The 14782-nt window shown below is 49.0% G+C and overlaps 1 protein-coding gene across 6 annotated transcripts in view; it reads left to right on the forward strand.

Moving 5' to 3' along the window:
• The first annotated feature begins 426 nt into the window (after positions 1 to 426).
• Cux1 (cut like homeobox 1) overlaps positions 427 to 14782 on the forward strand; it is a 317075-nt gene continuing 302719 nt past the window's right edge. For 3 of the 6 annotated variants that reach the window (XM_052168215.1, XM_052168213.1, XM_052168216.1), the window contains exon 1: positions 428 to 704. In XM_052168215.1, the coding sequence (XP_052024175.1) occupies positions 642 to 704 (63 nt within the window). In that variant the 5' untranslated portion in view covers positions 428 to 641. Of the gene's footprint in view, positions 705 to 14782 lie in introns of all 6 variants that reach the window. The other 3 variants (XM_052168212.1, XM_052168218.1, XM_052168219.1) reach the window with 3 other exon arrangements.

The following is a 14782-nucleotide window of genomic DNA, read 5'->3' on the forward strand; positions in this document are numbered from 1 at the left end:
GCCGGTGGGGTCTGGGCCCGCCGGCTTTGCAGGTGGGCTCTGCTCGCTCCGCGCGCATCGTGCAAAGAAGCGCAGCGCCCGCACCCCGCCGCCGCGGCGCAGCCCACCGTCCGCACGCAGAGCCAGGGGGCTGGGGGGACTTTATCCCAAAGCGACGGGCAGCGGCGACCGCGACCTTTCCGGGGGTGGGGGGTGGGTTGGGTTGGGGAGAGCACCCTTTAGGTGAGCGGCAGGGTCCGGAGGAGACCCTGCAGCGCCCCCTCGAGGCCGGGCCGCCGTAGGGTCGCCGTGCGGCCTGGGAGGGGGGCTTGTGGCGGGGCGCGCGGGAAAAAGGGTGAGGGGTCGCGAGGGCCCCGGATGCCCGCGCTCGGGCTGTGGAGAGAGAGCGCGGCGCGCGCGCGTCAAGGCCGCCGCCGCCGCCGCCGCCGCGTTTCCCTCAGGCTCCGGACTCCATGGCTGAGGCGGTGGCGGCGGCGGCGGCGGCGGCGGCGCCGTGAGGAAGGAGTCCGCGTCCGCGGTGGCTGAGGCGGCGGCCGGCTCCAGGCCGGGTTTTGGCGCCCGCCCGCCTGCTGCCTCCTGGCGGCTCCTGAACTCCAGCCCCCTCTCTATCAGCCTCTCACTCCGTCTCAATATGTCTCAAGATGGCGGCCAATGTGGGATCGATGTTTCAATATTGGAAGCGCTTTGATTTACAGCAGCTGCAGGTCAGGCTTCTCGGCGCTCGGCCTCGCGCCCGGGGGGTGAGGGCTGCGGGCGGTCGCGGCCTCCCTCAGGAAGGAGGGTGACACTCCGGGCTGCCAGGGCCCTGGCGGGGGTGCTGAGGCGACGGGGGAAAGCAGGAGGGGGGTGCCGGGAGAAGAGCGGGGCCGAGTCGGCGACGAGTCCCTCGGGCTCCCCGGCTCTCATTGATCACTCGGCTTGATCAGAAATTGATCCTCTTTGTTCAATTCATCGATCAGCCCAAGATGGCGCCGGAGCCGCCAGCCGCCACCAACATCTTTGCCCCCCGGTGTCTGCCCCCTTCAACCCCGGAGGGTGTCTTCCTCCCCACCATCATCGCCATCCTCATCCTCCTCGTCCTCTCCGCTGCCGTCGCCCACCCCGCGCGCTGTCGTTGTCGCGGGACCCCGGTGGAAAGGAGGGGGGAGCGGCGGTCCCCCCCCCCCCAGGGGCTCAGTGGGAACTCGCGCGCGCTAAAGAGGGGGACGCGCCACGGGGTGGCTCTGGAGGGGTGGCGGGGTTGCAAAGAAGGGGAGCTGCGGGACGCTAGTCGCCCTCGCGCCAGTCACGTCCTTCCTTTTCCCCCCCGGCTCAGCCCCGGCGTATTCCCGGGGAAAGTTTGTGGGGAGTTGCTGGTGGGGGGTGAAGCGCCTGTCTCTCTCTCTCTCTCTCTCTCTCTCTTTCCTCTGTCTCCTGGAGGAGAGAGTCGCGGACCGCCGCCGCCGCCACTGCCCCGCCGGCGCGGCGGAGCTGGAGCTGGTGGCGCTGTGGTGCCGCCGGCTCCGGGGGAGGGTCAGATCGGCCACCGGCGGCTGGCGGCGGCGGCGGCGGCGACGGCCAGGCTGGCGGGTGGCCCCTTGTCGTGGAGACGGCGGGTAGCTTGGAGCTCCTGGCTGCTCCTCAAGCGGGTCCCCTTGGGCCCAGCCGCCACCATTCCTCTTTTCCACTACTCCCGTAAGGGATTGTCAACCGGTGTTGACCCGGCCAGGGGACCGGCTACCCCGTGTGGCGGGTCCCTCCCCCACCCCGTTTGTTTACGTCCCGGGGCCAACCCGCAAGCCCCGCGCTCTTTTGTGTGTGTGCTGCGTGAAAGTGACTGCGGAGCTGGATCTGTCCCCCTTTTTTGCGCCCGGGGACTTCCCCGGGAAGGGGTTGTGGGGGAAGCTTTGGAAGGGACAAACTTGGCTTGCGGTGTGTGTGTGGGGGGGACGCTGGTGGGTCGCGCAGAGTGCGGGATCAGCCCCGGAGAAGGGAGAAGGTGAAGGAGAAAGGCTGCAACTTTCCACCGAGCGCAGGCCGCTGCGTGACCCGGTCTCGGGGTGCTCCCCCCGCCCCCCGGGTCACCGATCGGTGCAGACAGACTTAGCTGCGTGTCTCAGGGACTTCCAGGGCTCCCCCCTCGGTGACCGGTCGCTTGCATCACTCCAGCCCCTCACTCTTTTTTGCGAGGGGCGTGTTCTGTCCTCTCTGCAAAAGGGCCCCAGGAGCTATGGAGCGCGCGGCAGGTCCGCTCCAAGCTACCTTCTCCAGCCCGGTTCTCGAAAGCAAAGCCCCGGGGGCCCCACTGGACTGTAAGGAGACTGATTGTGGTTCCCCATCGCCTCGAGGGGATGGTATCGGGGCTTCCCAATCCGCGGCGGAGCTGCCTGCGTGCCCAGAGGATGCTATTCTGCCTGCCACCCCTCATCGGAGCCAGCTGCTCGCCCTCGGGGTCCTCCCTGCTAGTGCTAGCTCCGCGTTCTCGGCGCCTGGACAGCCCCGGGATTCTGCCAGGTGGATGTTGTGCGTAGCTGGAGCCAAGTTGAAGGTGAGCGGCAAATTAGCCCTCAGAGCTTTGATCATTGGGGGACACCGGAAAGGAAAGAGGGGACAGTCTTGTGGTCCATAGAGGCTGCCTTGCCATGTGTGCGTGTGTGTGTGTGTGTGTGTGTGTGTTGTTCCATAACATCTCTAGGGAACCGCCTTTGCTCCCAACTCTAAAGTGTGCTTGAAGATGAACTTGAGTGAACTTTTCTAACCCGGAGGACTGGTGATATTTATTAACCCACAGCACCCTTAGGACTCTGAAACAAACGAATGCCACATGTAGGCCTGTAGGAAACGAAGCCGATTGGATTAAAACATCTATAAGTGGAGTGAAACAACTTTTAACTGTGCTTGCTTTTTCTGCTCTTGCCTACGTGAGGACGATAAGGCAGACTCATACTCGTTATGAAATTTCCTCCCGTTTCTCTCTTAACTAGGAAGACTATGTGAAATATGTATTTCTGATAAGATTAAAGCTTAAAGAAGTTTGAGTATTTATTGACTAAAATGGATTACTCCATAGTCTATTGTGTAAATTAGATTCCTGATGTAATGAACACAGCCGGATGGCATTTTTTGATTAATTGGTCTACCCTATTTTAGTAAAAATAGCTCCCTTTTACCATAATTTAATTCCTGTGCTTACTGTAAAACCCGTTGTGGAATTTTAAGAAACCTTAATTTTCACCCCCCCCATGTGACATCCTAGTTTAATATCAATAAAGTTCTTTTATTACACATTCCCAAAGAAGACCAAAAAAATGATTTTGAGAGTTATTAGATTTTATGAACTCGGTGTATATTAGTGTGTCCTCCCCCCCCCCCCATGGATTAGCTTTCCTGGGGATCTTGAGGCCATTTAAGCAAATGGCTTCATTCAAAGTTTCTCTTATGGTTGATGTGAATGAACTTTATGTTGATCTTAAAGTAACAACAAACAAAACATTTAGTTTAAGCTCTGTTGTTGTTTCGGAGCCTGTTGCCTTTTGGTAGATGAAGCCTTAGGTGGTTTCAGTGAGCAGGCTGAGTCCGCTTTATCTGCTCCTTTATCTGCAGATGGGTCCAGGGATTTTGAGTTGGTCTCTGGTTGAGGTTCCTCAGTTCTTTCTCCCCAACAGGGAGCTGGAGATTTTGGGTGAGTATTCTTTAGGTTACACTGAGAACTTAGTGTGGGTCTTGCTGAGTCTCAGCAGGAGTGACTTAGGGCTAGGTAAGCAGTAGGACCCTGTACTCCTCGAGGACCATGTTCTTATTCCCCTGCTTCTTGGATCTTAAGACAACCTGGGAACTTGAAGTGGATGTCTGCCCCTGAAAAGTTTCTGAAAACTGGCCTGTTTCCCTTCTCATCCCCAACCAAGGCTTGTCCTGCAAAAATTTAAGAGTGCCCTAGTGTTGCTAAGACGAGTTGAACGAGTTTTGATCCTGCCTCAGACTTGTAAAAACCAACTTTTTTTTTTTTTGAAAAAGAGAAACACCATTGTATAAATTTATCTCTTAAATGCATGTTTGAAAAGACATATATTTAACTCTTGTAACTTGTTTTCGGATTAGTGGAGCACTGACTGACTGTTGGGGGGGATGGGGCCTGCCCATGGCTGTATCCCTTTCGAGTGCTTTCCCTGTTCTTTATTGAGAATCCTCTGCAAAAGTGAACTTCAAAAATGTTCTCTCCTCAAGTCAGAAAACAAACTCAGTTTTTGGTGCAAGTCCATTTTCTGGTTGCTTTTCCCCCTCCACTTCTGGAATCGCTCACCCTGGTGTTTGTGTATGTGTTTCCTGCAGCCTGACACTGCTTCTTGTAATAAGTATATCATTTCAATTAAAATATCCTGCTTAGTTAGTGCCTTTGATAGGACAATGAACGAACAAATGATGCAGGGCACTCCTGGTTTTTCTTTCCTTGGTTCTTTTTAATATAGGTGTCTTAAGAGTCTGGGTGTGGGAAGGGTTATTATCAGTTGCTCAAAGCGTTTGCCTGGGTGGTGAAACCCTTTTTTATTTTTATTTTTTTGAAAGGCACAAGTCAGTGCAAGGATAAAATAAATGCAGTAGCTCTTGATGGGGTTGGGTGTGTGGAAGCTGTTTGGGCTGTCTTCCATCAGCACAGGCCTACGTTGGAAAGGGGAACAACAGCTCTGTCTACCCAGGAATTACTCTCTCTTGATCCCCCTAGCTGACCTGAAGTCTGGGCCACCCCGCTGAGCCCAGGACATTTAAAAGTTTTAAAAGTCCTTCTCAGTTGGTAGTCTAAGAAGAAAGACCTTCCAGTAAGTGGGGGCTTCCCATTGATGATCAGAGACAACAAGGCCAGAGGTAGAATCCTGTGTCTCCATTCCACAGTAAGGCGAAGAACGATAGATTGGGTAGGGGAAAATGTGTATATTGTTTTAGGAGAAATTCCATCATATGAAAAGCCTTTCAGAGACAGACTCCATTCTCACACTTGGTTCCTTTTATAGTTTATGACAATTTCATGTATCTTGCTGGGCCATATCACAAATGCCTGGTCAAAGCTACTATAGTAAGTTATTCTGATATATCAGATTGTAAGGGACTATAGGAATCATTTTAAATTTATTTGAAATTTAATACGTAGCTTTAAAGTATAGTTGCCCTTCCCAAGGAAAGTCTGATTTTTATTAGTCATTGTCAGCAGCAGAAATGTGTCTACCTCCTCCGTTTGTTTTGTCTGAAGCTCTGGGTTATTGCTGCCGCAGAGAGATAGTTTTGGTTTCAATTGAAATTCCCCTGCCTCTGATTGTTTAAGCCAGACCCTTAATCTTATTTTAACATATTTTAACCATTCAAAAAAAACCTGGAAGACTTGTTTTGTGTAAGTAGCAAGCAAATGTAGTTTAAACACTCTGGCAATTCTGGTATCTAATTGGAAACAGGTGGGACTCTTGGACTCTTGCACAGGAGTCTGACCGCAGCCAAGTGGAGGGACACTGCTGGTGGTTATTCGTTTTTGTTGGTGATATTTGAAGAGAGGCCACAGCCTCTCCTTGCCCCATATTACTCTTCACCTGGACATCCAAGTCATGTCTGAGAGAAAAAGGATCTCAGAGGCTATAATTGATCATGTTTTTTTTTTCTTATTTTGTTTTGTTTTTGGTTTTTGTTTTGTTTTTCTGAGACAGGGTCCCTACATAGCCTTGGCTGTCCTGAAACTCTTAGACCAGGCTGGCCTCAAACTCGGAGATAACGCCTGCCTTACCTTAATGAGTGCTGGGGTTAAAGAAGGCATATATGCTCACTCCTTTTGTTTTTTTTTTTAATGGGAGAATACGTTTACATTTTATGATAGCCTGATGTTCAGTGACAAGTTCCTTTGAAAACCTAAAGATCCTCCCCTAATCATGGACTCTTTCACTGAGAGCCTAAAGATCCTCCCCTAATGATGGACTCTTTCACTGAAAACCTTAAGAATGTGAACTTGGTGTGGGATGCATTTCACTAACATCCCAAAGCCATAGTTCCCTGAGAACATTCAGAGTTTTCCATTTCAGTTTTCGAGGGTTTGCTCCTTGAAAGCCCCTTGTGGCCTTGACTTTCTATCTGTTCCAAGTCAGGTCTTCCTGTGTCTGTAGTTACTGGATTTTTCTAAGGATCATCTGGAGTTGTTGGTCTTGGTCATGTTTTGGCTTTCCTTAGTTGCACTTTTTAAATTATTTATTAATTTATTGTTAGGATCTCTATAGAGCAAGCTGACCTCAAACATGCAGCAATCCTCCTGCCTTGTCCCCACCTCCCAATGCTATCATTATAGACTCGAACCACTGTACTTAGCTCTGTCTCTCTTTTTCGACCTGGGCTCTGAGAAAGTTAGTGAGCAAAGCATTGTTTGGCAGGGAAGGGCATATCCTTGCCCAAAGGGATTGGGATTGACTGAACCTGTGTTATTGGCCTCTGTGGTGCTGTACCCAGAATGCCTAAAAAGTGCTATGGTACACTGTTCACATTAAATGATACAGTTAAAAAGAATCTGAGGGTGAACGCGGCTTTTGAGAAATGTCTAGTTCATCGTAAACCTCTTTAAGTTTTAAGGCTATGCCTGGCATGGTGGTGCACACACCTTTTATCCTGGTACTCGGCAGGTTGCCAGAGGTAGGTGAATCTTAGAGTTTGTGGCCAGCCCAGTGGTGAGCTCCGGTGAGACCCGCTCTGAAAAACAGAGAAACAAAAGATTTTTTTAGGGCTGTGGGTGGCGGGCAGATCGATTGCCTAGCTTATGAGAATCAAAAAGTTCTATCCCAGCACTGAAAAAAGTTACATTAAATAAGAGATGCCAATTTCTTCATTTTCATCTGATTTTTCTCTTACTGTTGGATGCCACAGGCATTTGGCAAGAGTTTTGTGTTTAATAGAGCCTTGGGCCATTGGAAATGGGGTAAGGGAACTGGGGTTGGGGGGGTGTCTCTATAAGAGGAAGGGTGTCTCTATGAGAGGAAGGGTAATCAGACCGAAGGCTCCTGGGAAGACGCCCTGCAGAACGAGGAAGCAATAGCCGAGCAGGAGATTCACTTTGAGTAGCTCTGACTCCATCCTGCTTCCTTCCATTAAAGCATCCTCGGACGCAGAGCGGGGAAGGCAGGCCACATCTTTCTAAGACACCCGAGTCTGCAACCCAGGCTGCCTCCATTCACCCAGGTTTGAAATCAAGGATGCTTTCAAGTGTTTGATTCATGCAGTTAATGCTGGAGGAAACTGCCGGAGCTTAAGCTCTGAACTGACAAGTAGCTGGTTCTTTTTCACATCACCTTGAGCGACGCTGCAGCTGTTGTACTTGTTCAGTAAGAAAGTGCAGCTAACATTGTAAAGAAGTTGCCTATGGTTGCTTGCAAGGCATCTTGAGTTTCGTTAAGGGAGAAACAAATGGACAAAATAGCTATCTTCTTAAGCGAACATTATAGAACTGAGCAGTAAAATACTGTTCGTATTGTCATTAAAATGTATTTGGGTGTTGACAGCTTTTATTTTTTTAAGGTGGAAGAGGCTCTCAGATCTGTGAATAAACTAAAGTCGGGTTTTAGGCTGTAGTGCATTTTGGTGGAGTGCCTGCTACCTCACCAGGCTCTAGGTGCCACACCCAACACCATGCTGCACACCCGGAAATCCCCATACTGGGGAGGTAGATGAGGGATGATCAGAAGTCGTCCTTGAATACATAGAGTTTGGGGACAGCCTGGGCTAAGTGAGGCCCTGACTGAAAAAGTAAAACATATACCAAAGCCACAGCTCAAGAGCGTCTTTCACGGCCCTCCTGTAAGCAAGGTAGTGTTCTTTCAGTTGGATCTTTCTTGCTAATAAATTGTGACTTTTGTTTTCTAATGTAATTTGATGTTTTAAAGATTCAAAACCATGTGAACTCATTTTAAGTGCTATTACTAGATTGTTCTCTTGGACCTCTGAGTACGCTGGTTTATTGCCATGTTTACTCTGTTAAAAAACGATTTGATGAAAGTAAAAAGTAAAAGGGGCTGGGGAGATGGCTCTGTGAGTGAGAGCCCTGCTGTGAAGGCAACAGGAGCAGGCACAGAAACAGGGAGGGCGTGGGGGGCACACCTGGAACTAACTCCAGATTATGGGAGGAGACAGGCTGATCCCCAGAGTTTCCTCATGAGCCCAGCCAAAAGATGGGCTTCAAGTTCACTGAGACCTGTCTCAAAAATAAGCTGGAGCGGGAGAGAGGAAGCATTGAGTGCTTGCACACATAGGTGTTCATACAACATACACCACACACACACACACACACACACACACACACACACACAGAGAGAGAGAGAGAGAGAGAGAGAGAGAGAGAGAGAGAGAGAGCGCTTTGTTTTCCAAGTTAGTAAAAATCACAGAATGCAAGGTTTATTTTTTTTTTTCCTTCTTCGAGACAGGGTTTCTCTGTGTAGCCCTGGCTGTCCTGGAACTCACTCTGTAGACCAGGCTGGCCTCAAACTCAGAAATCCGCCTGCCTTTGCCTCCCAAGTGCTGGGATTACAGGTGTGTGCCAACCCCGCTGCAAGGTGTTATTTTAAAGTTACGTTTATTTGTTGTGCATGTAGTAAGAGTAAGGCTAGAGGACAACTTGGGAGCGAGGTCCCCTTCCTCCGCCATGAGGTTCGCAGGGATGGGACTCAGGAGGTCAGGCAGTGGTATGTGCCTTTTTTGTCTGAACCATCTTTTGGGCCTGGAAGGCAAACTTGTTTTTCAAGAGCTGGGAGCTGCAAACCTCAGCAAGGCCTGGGGGCTGATGGGTAAGGAAGGGCTACTGTGGAGCCACCTTTAGCCTTCCCAAGGCAGCCCCAAGCTCTGTCACCTTTGCCTGTCAATTTTTGCTCTGCTCCTGCCCTGCCAGGCCCGTCATCTTCAGTGTTATGACAACTTTTTTTTTTAAGACTAAGTATTTATGGTTCTTCCTTATTTTGAGATTTTTGTAAGATAAGATGTAAATGAAAATTTAAATTACTACTTAAGGAGATTGGACATTACAACACAACAACTTTTTTCTTTTAATTGAGATTTGGAAAGGATTTTTTTTTCCCCCTTGGAGATGGCCACATTCTTTTGCTCTGATCACCATTTTCTTGCATCATTTCATAAGGCTGGACAGATACTGGTGAAACAAATACATTTAAAAATTTTTGTTTTAAAAATTGTTTTATTATTAACTGTATAAAGTGTGTATGCATGTGAGTGTGTGTGCATGTTTGTGCGCGCACATGCGTGTAGGTTAGAGGACAACTTTCTGGTGTCAGTTTTCTCTTTTAACTGGTGTACTAGGGATCAAACTCAGGCCTTCAGGCTTGTGTGACAAGTGCTTTTCACCTATTAAGCTGTCTTGCTGGCCAAATCTATTGTATCCTTTTTCCCCCCTTTTTTTAATGTTTTAATCCTCCTATCTCAGCTTCTTCAACATATCCCACCAGGGTGTTCCGTCATAACCAGCCATTTTATGTCTTGAGACAGGATTTCAGGCTGGCCTGGAACTGGCTGTGTAGCCAAGAATGCCTTTGAACACTTGCTATTCTTGTTTCTCCCCCCAAGCTGTGATTACAGGGGAGTCCCTCCACTCCAGGCTGTGCTCTGTTCTTTCTGTTTCCCGTGCTGGTTGGCCTAGAACCTAACTGCTGTGATTCCACCTTACATTGCTCTGGACTGCCTTCACCAAGAGCAGCCGGGGTGCTCAGACCTTTTCAGTAACAAAATAAAACAAAACTATGTATCCCAGCACACAGAGGTGAAACTCTGAACAGAGCTGTAGTTACATTCATTCTGTGTTACAGCTGCAAGGCTTTGGAACAGAAAATCAAATCTGGCAATCATGGCCTGGGAGCCTGCATTCATGTGTCAGGACGCTTACACAGTGGCTTGCCTATTTCAGTTTTACCTCAGTTTCTTGCTTTCACAACAGCCCGTGCTCTCACATCTTCCAGCCAAGTGGGAGACAGGTTCAAGTTGTGATCATGTTTCTGCTCAGTAGGCAAGTGTGGGAATCCTGGAGTCAGACAGGAAGCCTGGCTGCCGCTAGATGCCTCTTCCAGGTGATGAGGTTCACCACAGCCTTTGCAGTGAGCACAGGGGACCCATGGGGTGACCAGGTGCTTTATCTGGCCTTACCATTCTACAGTGGTACAGGGTCACCTGAAGCTAGCCATTCTAAGGGAAGGAATTGCCTTTCTTTTTCACCCTTGTCCACTATTGTCTTCAACCCCGGCATGTACGGTTTGTCAGCACAACGTGGGATTGGGAAAGAAAGGATATTGCCAGTTATGGTTGAAGGTCATTATCGGGGAGTTAGAAGTGGTTTGCAGTTGTTTTCCATGGCTTCGTGTCGGTATGTAATTATGTTGTCATCCCATAGTTTGATGATACTTTAATGAAATCTTTGTGTGTGTGTATGTGTGTGTACGCATACATTGTTTGGGGGTTGTTTATTGCTGGTGAAATCTTGTCTTTTCTAACATACACAACCTAAGTTTGTAATCTTTGCTTGTTTCAAAATTATCCATTTGAAGCAGGTTGAAATCCATGGCTGCCAGATGAATCTTCTCAAACCATTGATTTCGTCATGTTGCGCCTGTCCATAAACACCCACAGCAGCTTACTCTGGCATGGAATGGAGACCACATTCCCCAGGCTGGCAGACAGAACTTCTGATAGATGTCTGTCTTCACTGCATCCAAATCTTTCATTCTGCAGAAGCAAAGCCAGAATCTTGCTGGTTTTTGGACATTGCCCCGAGAAGCTCCCTCTGGACAGCCATCTGAGGCTTCAGCCTGACTGCATGCATTCCTTCCCGCGTGGAGGAGTGGCAGCCTCCCTCTGGGAGGAGGCAGACCAAATAGCCAGGAGAAGCCTTTGTCAGTGTGCCTGGGGCTGCACGGGCAAGGAAGGCCATATGTGGGGTGGGGGCTTCCTAGGAAACAGTTGTCATAGGCTGGGGGGCTCTGAGCTCTCTTCTCCGTGCTAGCTTCCTCCTTCAATGTATCTGATGGCTGCTGGGGCAGCATCCAGCCATCCTGACCCCTGTGGCACCTGCTGTCCACTTTAGATTCTGCATATCCTATCTGCCATGCTCTCTCCTAGGGCTGTGCACAATTGGAAAGTGTTGCCTGAGGGCTGTGGCCTCTTTCAGGGGTTGGCCTTTCCATGCTCTGCTGGGGATACTCAAGTAGTTAATTTTAGAATGTAAAGTTGATTTTTTTCCCCCTTCGGTGCTGGGGATTGAACCCTGGGCCTTGCCCATGCTAGGCTAACACTCCCATAGAACTACATTCCAACTGAGATCTGGTTCTTAATATTATGGAAGTTAGGGCAGTTCTAGTAAAATGACTATACTTGGAAACCTACTGAAGGACTGCGTTTGATTTGTATTCTTATTTATTAATTTCCTTTTTTGTACATGTTGGCTCAAATCCATGTAGGTCTCCCCATCCCCTACCCCCTTGTGCTGGAGATGGAACTCATGACCTCATGCACTACCAACGAACGGAGCCATGTCTTCAGCTCCCTAAAATCTACTTACAAAATGAAGTTGGATAGAACAGTTTTATGCTGGAGATTTGTTATCAAGTGTATGTGCAGCCTGAGAGGGAGGTGCTGCCTTCACTTGCCATCTCGTTATATCCCAGCCAATGTCAGAGCAAGCCTGGAGCCAGAGTGCTCAGGCCTGGGTGTCTGCGCCAGAGGAATGCTTGCACCAGCCCATTGCCCAGAAGCTCTCGTGGGCTTGGCCCTCAGCCAGCCCTGGTTCAGAGCAGCGGTCTTCATAGTACACACTTTCTCTGTTCTTTCATTACCCCAAGGAAGCTCTACCTATGATATTTCTGTGCTGGTGACATCATTGTCTGGCTGGACAAGCAAACATTTGCATGGATCTGTAGAAGCAAGGGTAGCAGGTGGGATCTGAGAGGAGCAGGGTGGTCCAGAGGGTGTGGACTGCTGCTGTAGGGGCAGAGTGGAGGGAGTGGGCCAGCAAAGGGAAGAGGGATGCCTGGGCTAAAGGTTGGTGCTGTAGACAGAGATGGATTCAGACCCAGAGTTTGGAGCCTATGGTAGATTTTTTGGGGGACTTTGATTAATTCTTAAGAATTCTGCAAAATTGTGGGCTAGGAATACAGTTCAGCATAGAGTGTTTGCCTAGAATGTGAGAGGCTCAGGGTTCAATCCCCTGTACCAAGGACAGAGGGATGGAGGGAGGGGGAAAGAGAGAGAGGACATGAGAGAGAGAGAGAGAGACAGAGAGACAGAGAGACAGAGAGACAGAGAGACAGACAGAGACAGAGACAGACAGACACAGATAGAGACCATAAGAGAGACCAGTCTATTTTTGCTGGAGATGGAGTGGGTAAAATTTCTTTACTTGCAGACCTTAGTTTAGCTTGAATTTGGTAGACCTCTGTGCCCTTCACTTTAACTTTCCCAGCTCTGGATCTAGGGGCTCCCATGTCAGGTGACAGGAATGAGAAGGAAAGGGACAGGATGCTCACAGGCTGGATTTTATAAACTGTAGCCAGCATATGTCTGCTGGTGATAGGTCAGGGAGTTTATTTTTTGCACTGCCAGGCCTCGTTTCCTGGGCACTGGGCACTAGTGGGTCATGGCCTAGGCCCTTGGTTTATTCCATGGTATCTATACACAGCTCCGTGGAGGATGTACAAACTGCACTGTGTAGGGAGAGCAACTCTTGGGTCCTCCTGTGGTCTTCCTGAGAAGAGTTCTTCATTGTCTGGTTTACCGAGTAGCAGGAGAGTGCAGTGGTCCTGGTTGGGTTGCCCCATGGGAGTGCTCTGTGAAACCTGGCTTGCCTTGGCCTGAGACTCAAATCCCAACCTCAGGCAGACTTATTGTTGCTGTGACCTTCCTAGCCTTCATACATTCTCTGCTTCCTTGTTAGCAGGAAGAAAACACTATCCTGCACTCTTGCATGCAGACCTCATCAGACGGTCTGCCTGAAAGAAGCCCTCTTTTTTAACTCACCCGCCCCTTGTCCTCATCCAAATGTATCTGCATATAACGTGCACACACAGCTATGTTGGATGAGTTTTGGGAGAGATCTTCACTTCAGAGCATCTAGGTGCTGGGAAGGGAGTTGCTATTTGTACTGTGAGTGTTTAACCTTGTGCTGGCCAGGGCCACCTCTTTCCCAGACCTGGAAGTCAAGCTGATTTAGTACCTGCCACTCAAATCCTCCAATATCCTCAGGACAGCACCTCTTCAGGGGGTCTGTTTTTAGTTTGCAGGAAGGGATGATGTCCTTTGTGGGTATTCAATGACTTTCTGAGAGCATCCTAGTCACAGCGACACTCTATACATCTTATTTTTTCTCAGTGATTTATTATTGGGAACTGAGTTTTTGGATGACTGGATTCAGAAAATTATACAACATTGCATGCCTGATATACTTGGCATTATTTATGCTTGGTTCTTTTGTGTGTACATGTGTATAGGAGAGTACACAAGGCATAACATATATAGAGTTAAGAGGACAACTTTTGGAAGTTCTTTTGTTTTGCTATTTGGGTCCAGGAATTAAACTGTGGTTGTCATACTCGGCAGCAAGTACCTTTACCTGCTCATCCATCTTGCAGACCTTGGGAGTTGGGGATGACAATGGTTTGTTATGAAATGATTAAGTTAAAGAAAAAAAGTATAACAAAAAATAAAGAGAAAATATGTAAAAATGTGTGTTGGCTTTAGAAATAACATAGTGTGTTTAAGTGAAATAATTCATTTTGTTTCTGGATCAACTTGTATTTTCCACAGGTTACTTGGGCTGTCCCTGCTCTGTGTGTCCCCCTGTGTGTGTGTGCGCGCGCGCGCGTGCGCGCGCACGCTCAAATGTGTGCAAATGTGTATGCACATATGTGCAGCTACCCATGGAGACCAAATTACAGCCTTGGCTATCATTTCTTAGATATACACCTTTTGTTTGTTGTTTGTTTTTGTTTTTGTTTTTTTGAGATGAGTTTCTCTGTATAGTTCTGGTTGTCCTTGAACTCACTCTGTAGACCAGGCTAGCCTCAAACTCAGAGGTTCAAGCCCCCCGCCCCCCCAGAGTGCTTGGGATTAAAGGTGTGTGTCACCACGGTTTCCACGGTCATCCAACACCTTGGTTTCTGAGACAGGGTCTCTCACTGACTGGGACTCACCAAGCAGACTGGCTGGTCAGTGAGCCTCAGGGTTCCTTCTGTCTTCATCTCTCCAGCACTGGGATTATAGGTGTGCCTCACTCACCTGGCTTTTTATTTGGGGTCTGGGGCTCAGACTTGGGGCTCATGCTTGGACAGTGAGCACTTTTCCAATTGATCCATCTGTGAAACTCCCTGCTTACTTCTAGAGTGTGTCTCATGGTGCCTGGCTGCCTTAGATCTTTTTCAGCATGAAATAACCCTCTGGGGAGATTTCACTGGGGAGAGATCTCAAGGCAGAGTATCCCTGTGTACCAGGCTGAGGGGTGGGTGCTTCGGAAAAAATGGGCCTTGCCTCTTTCTCCAACCGCAGAGACAGGAACCAGGTGAAGAACTGAGCGCCAGCATGTGGGCACCTAGGGCTCTAGGGACAAAGGGAGCAGGGCCTGTAGCACAGCCCCTTGAAGGCATTCTGTTTTCTAAGACCTGGAGAAATAACCGATTTCTTAATTGAAGATGGATAATTGAAGGCTTAGATTTGCATTGCAAAATATTCTTCCGGAAGCTCCATATGAAGAATGGACTACAGCAAGACTAGATGGGCAGCAAGGAATTGAACTGGGAGGTTGTGT

Source organism: Apodemus sylvaticus, chromosome 22, assembly GCF_947179515.1.
Source record: "Apodemus sylvaticus chromosome 22, mApoSyl1.1, whole genome shotgun sequence".
NCBI lineage: Eukaryota > Metazoa > Chordata > Mammalia > Rodentia > Muridae > Apodemus > Apodemus sylvaticus.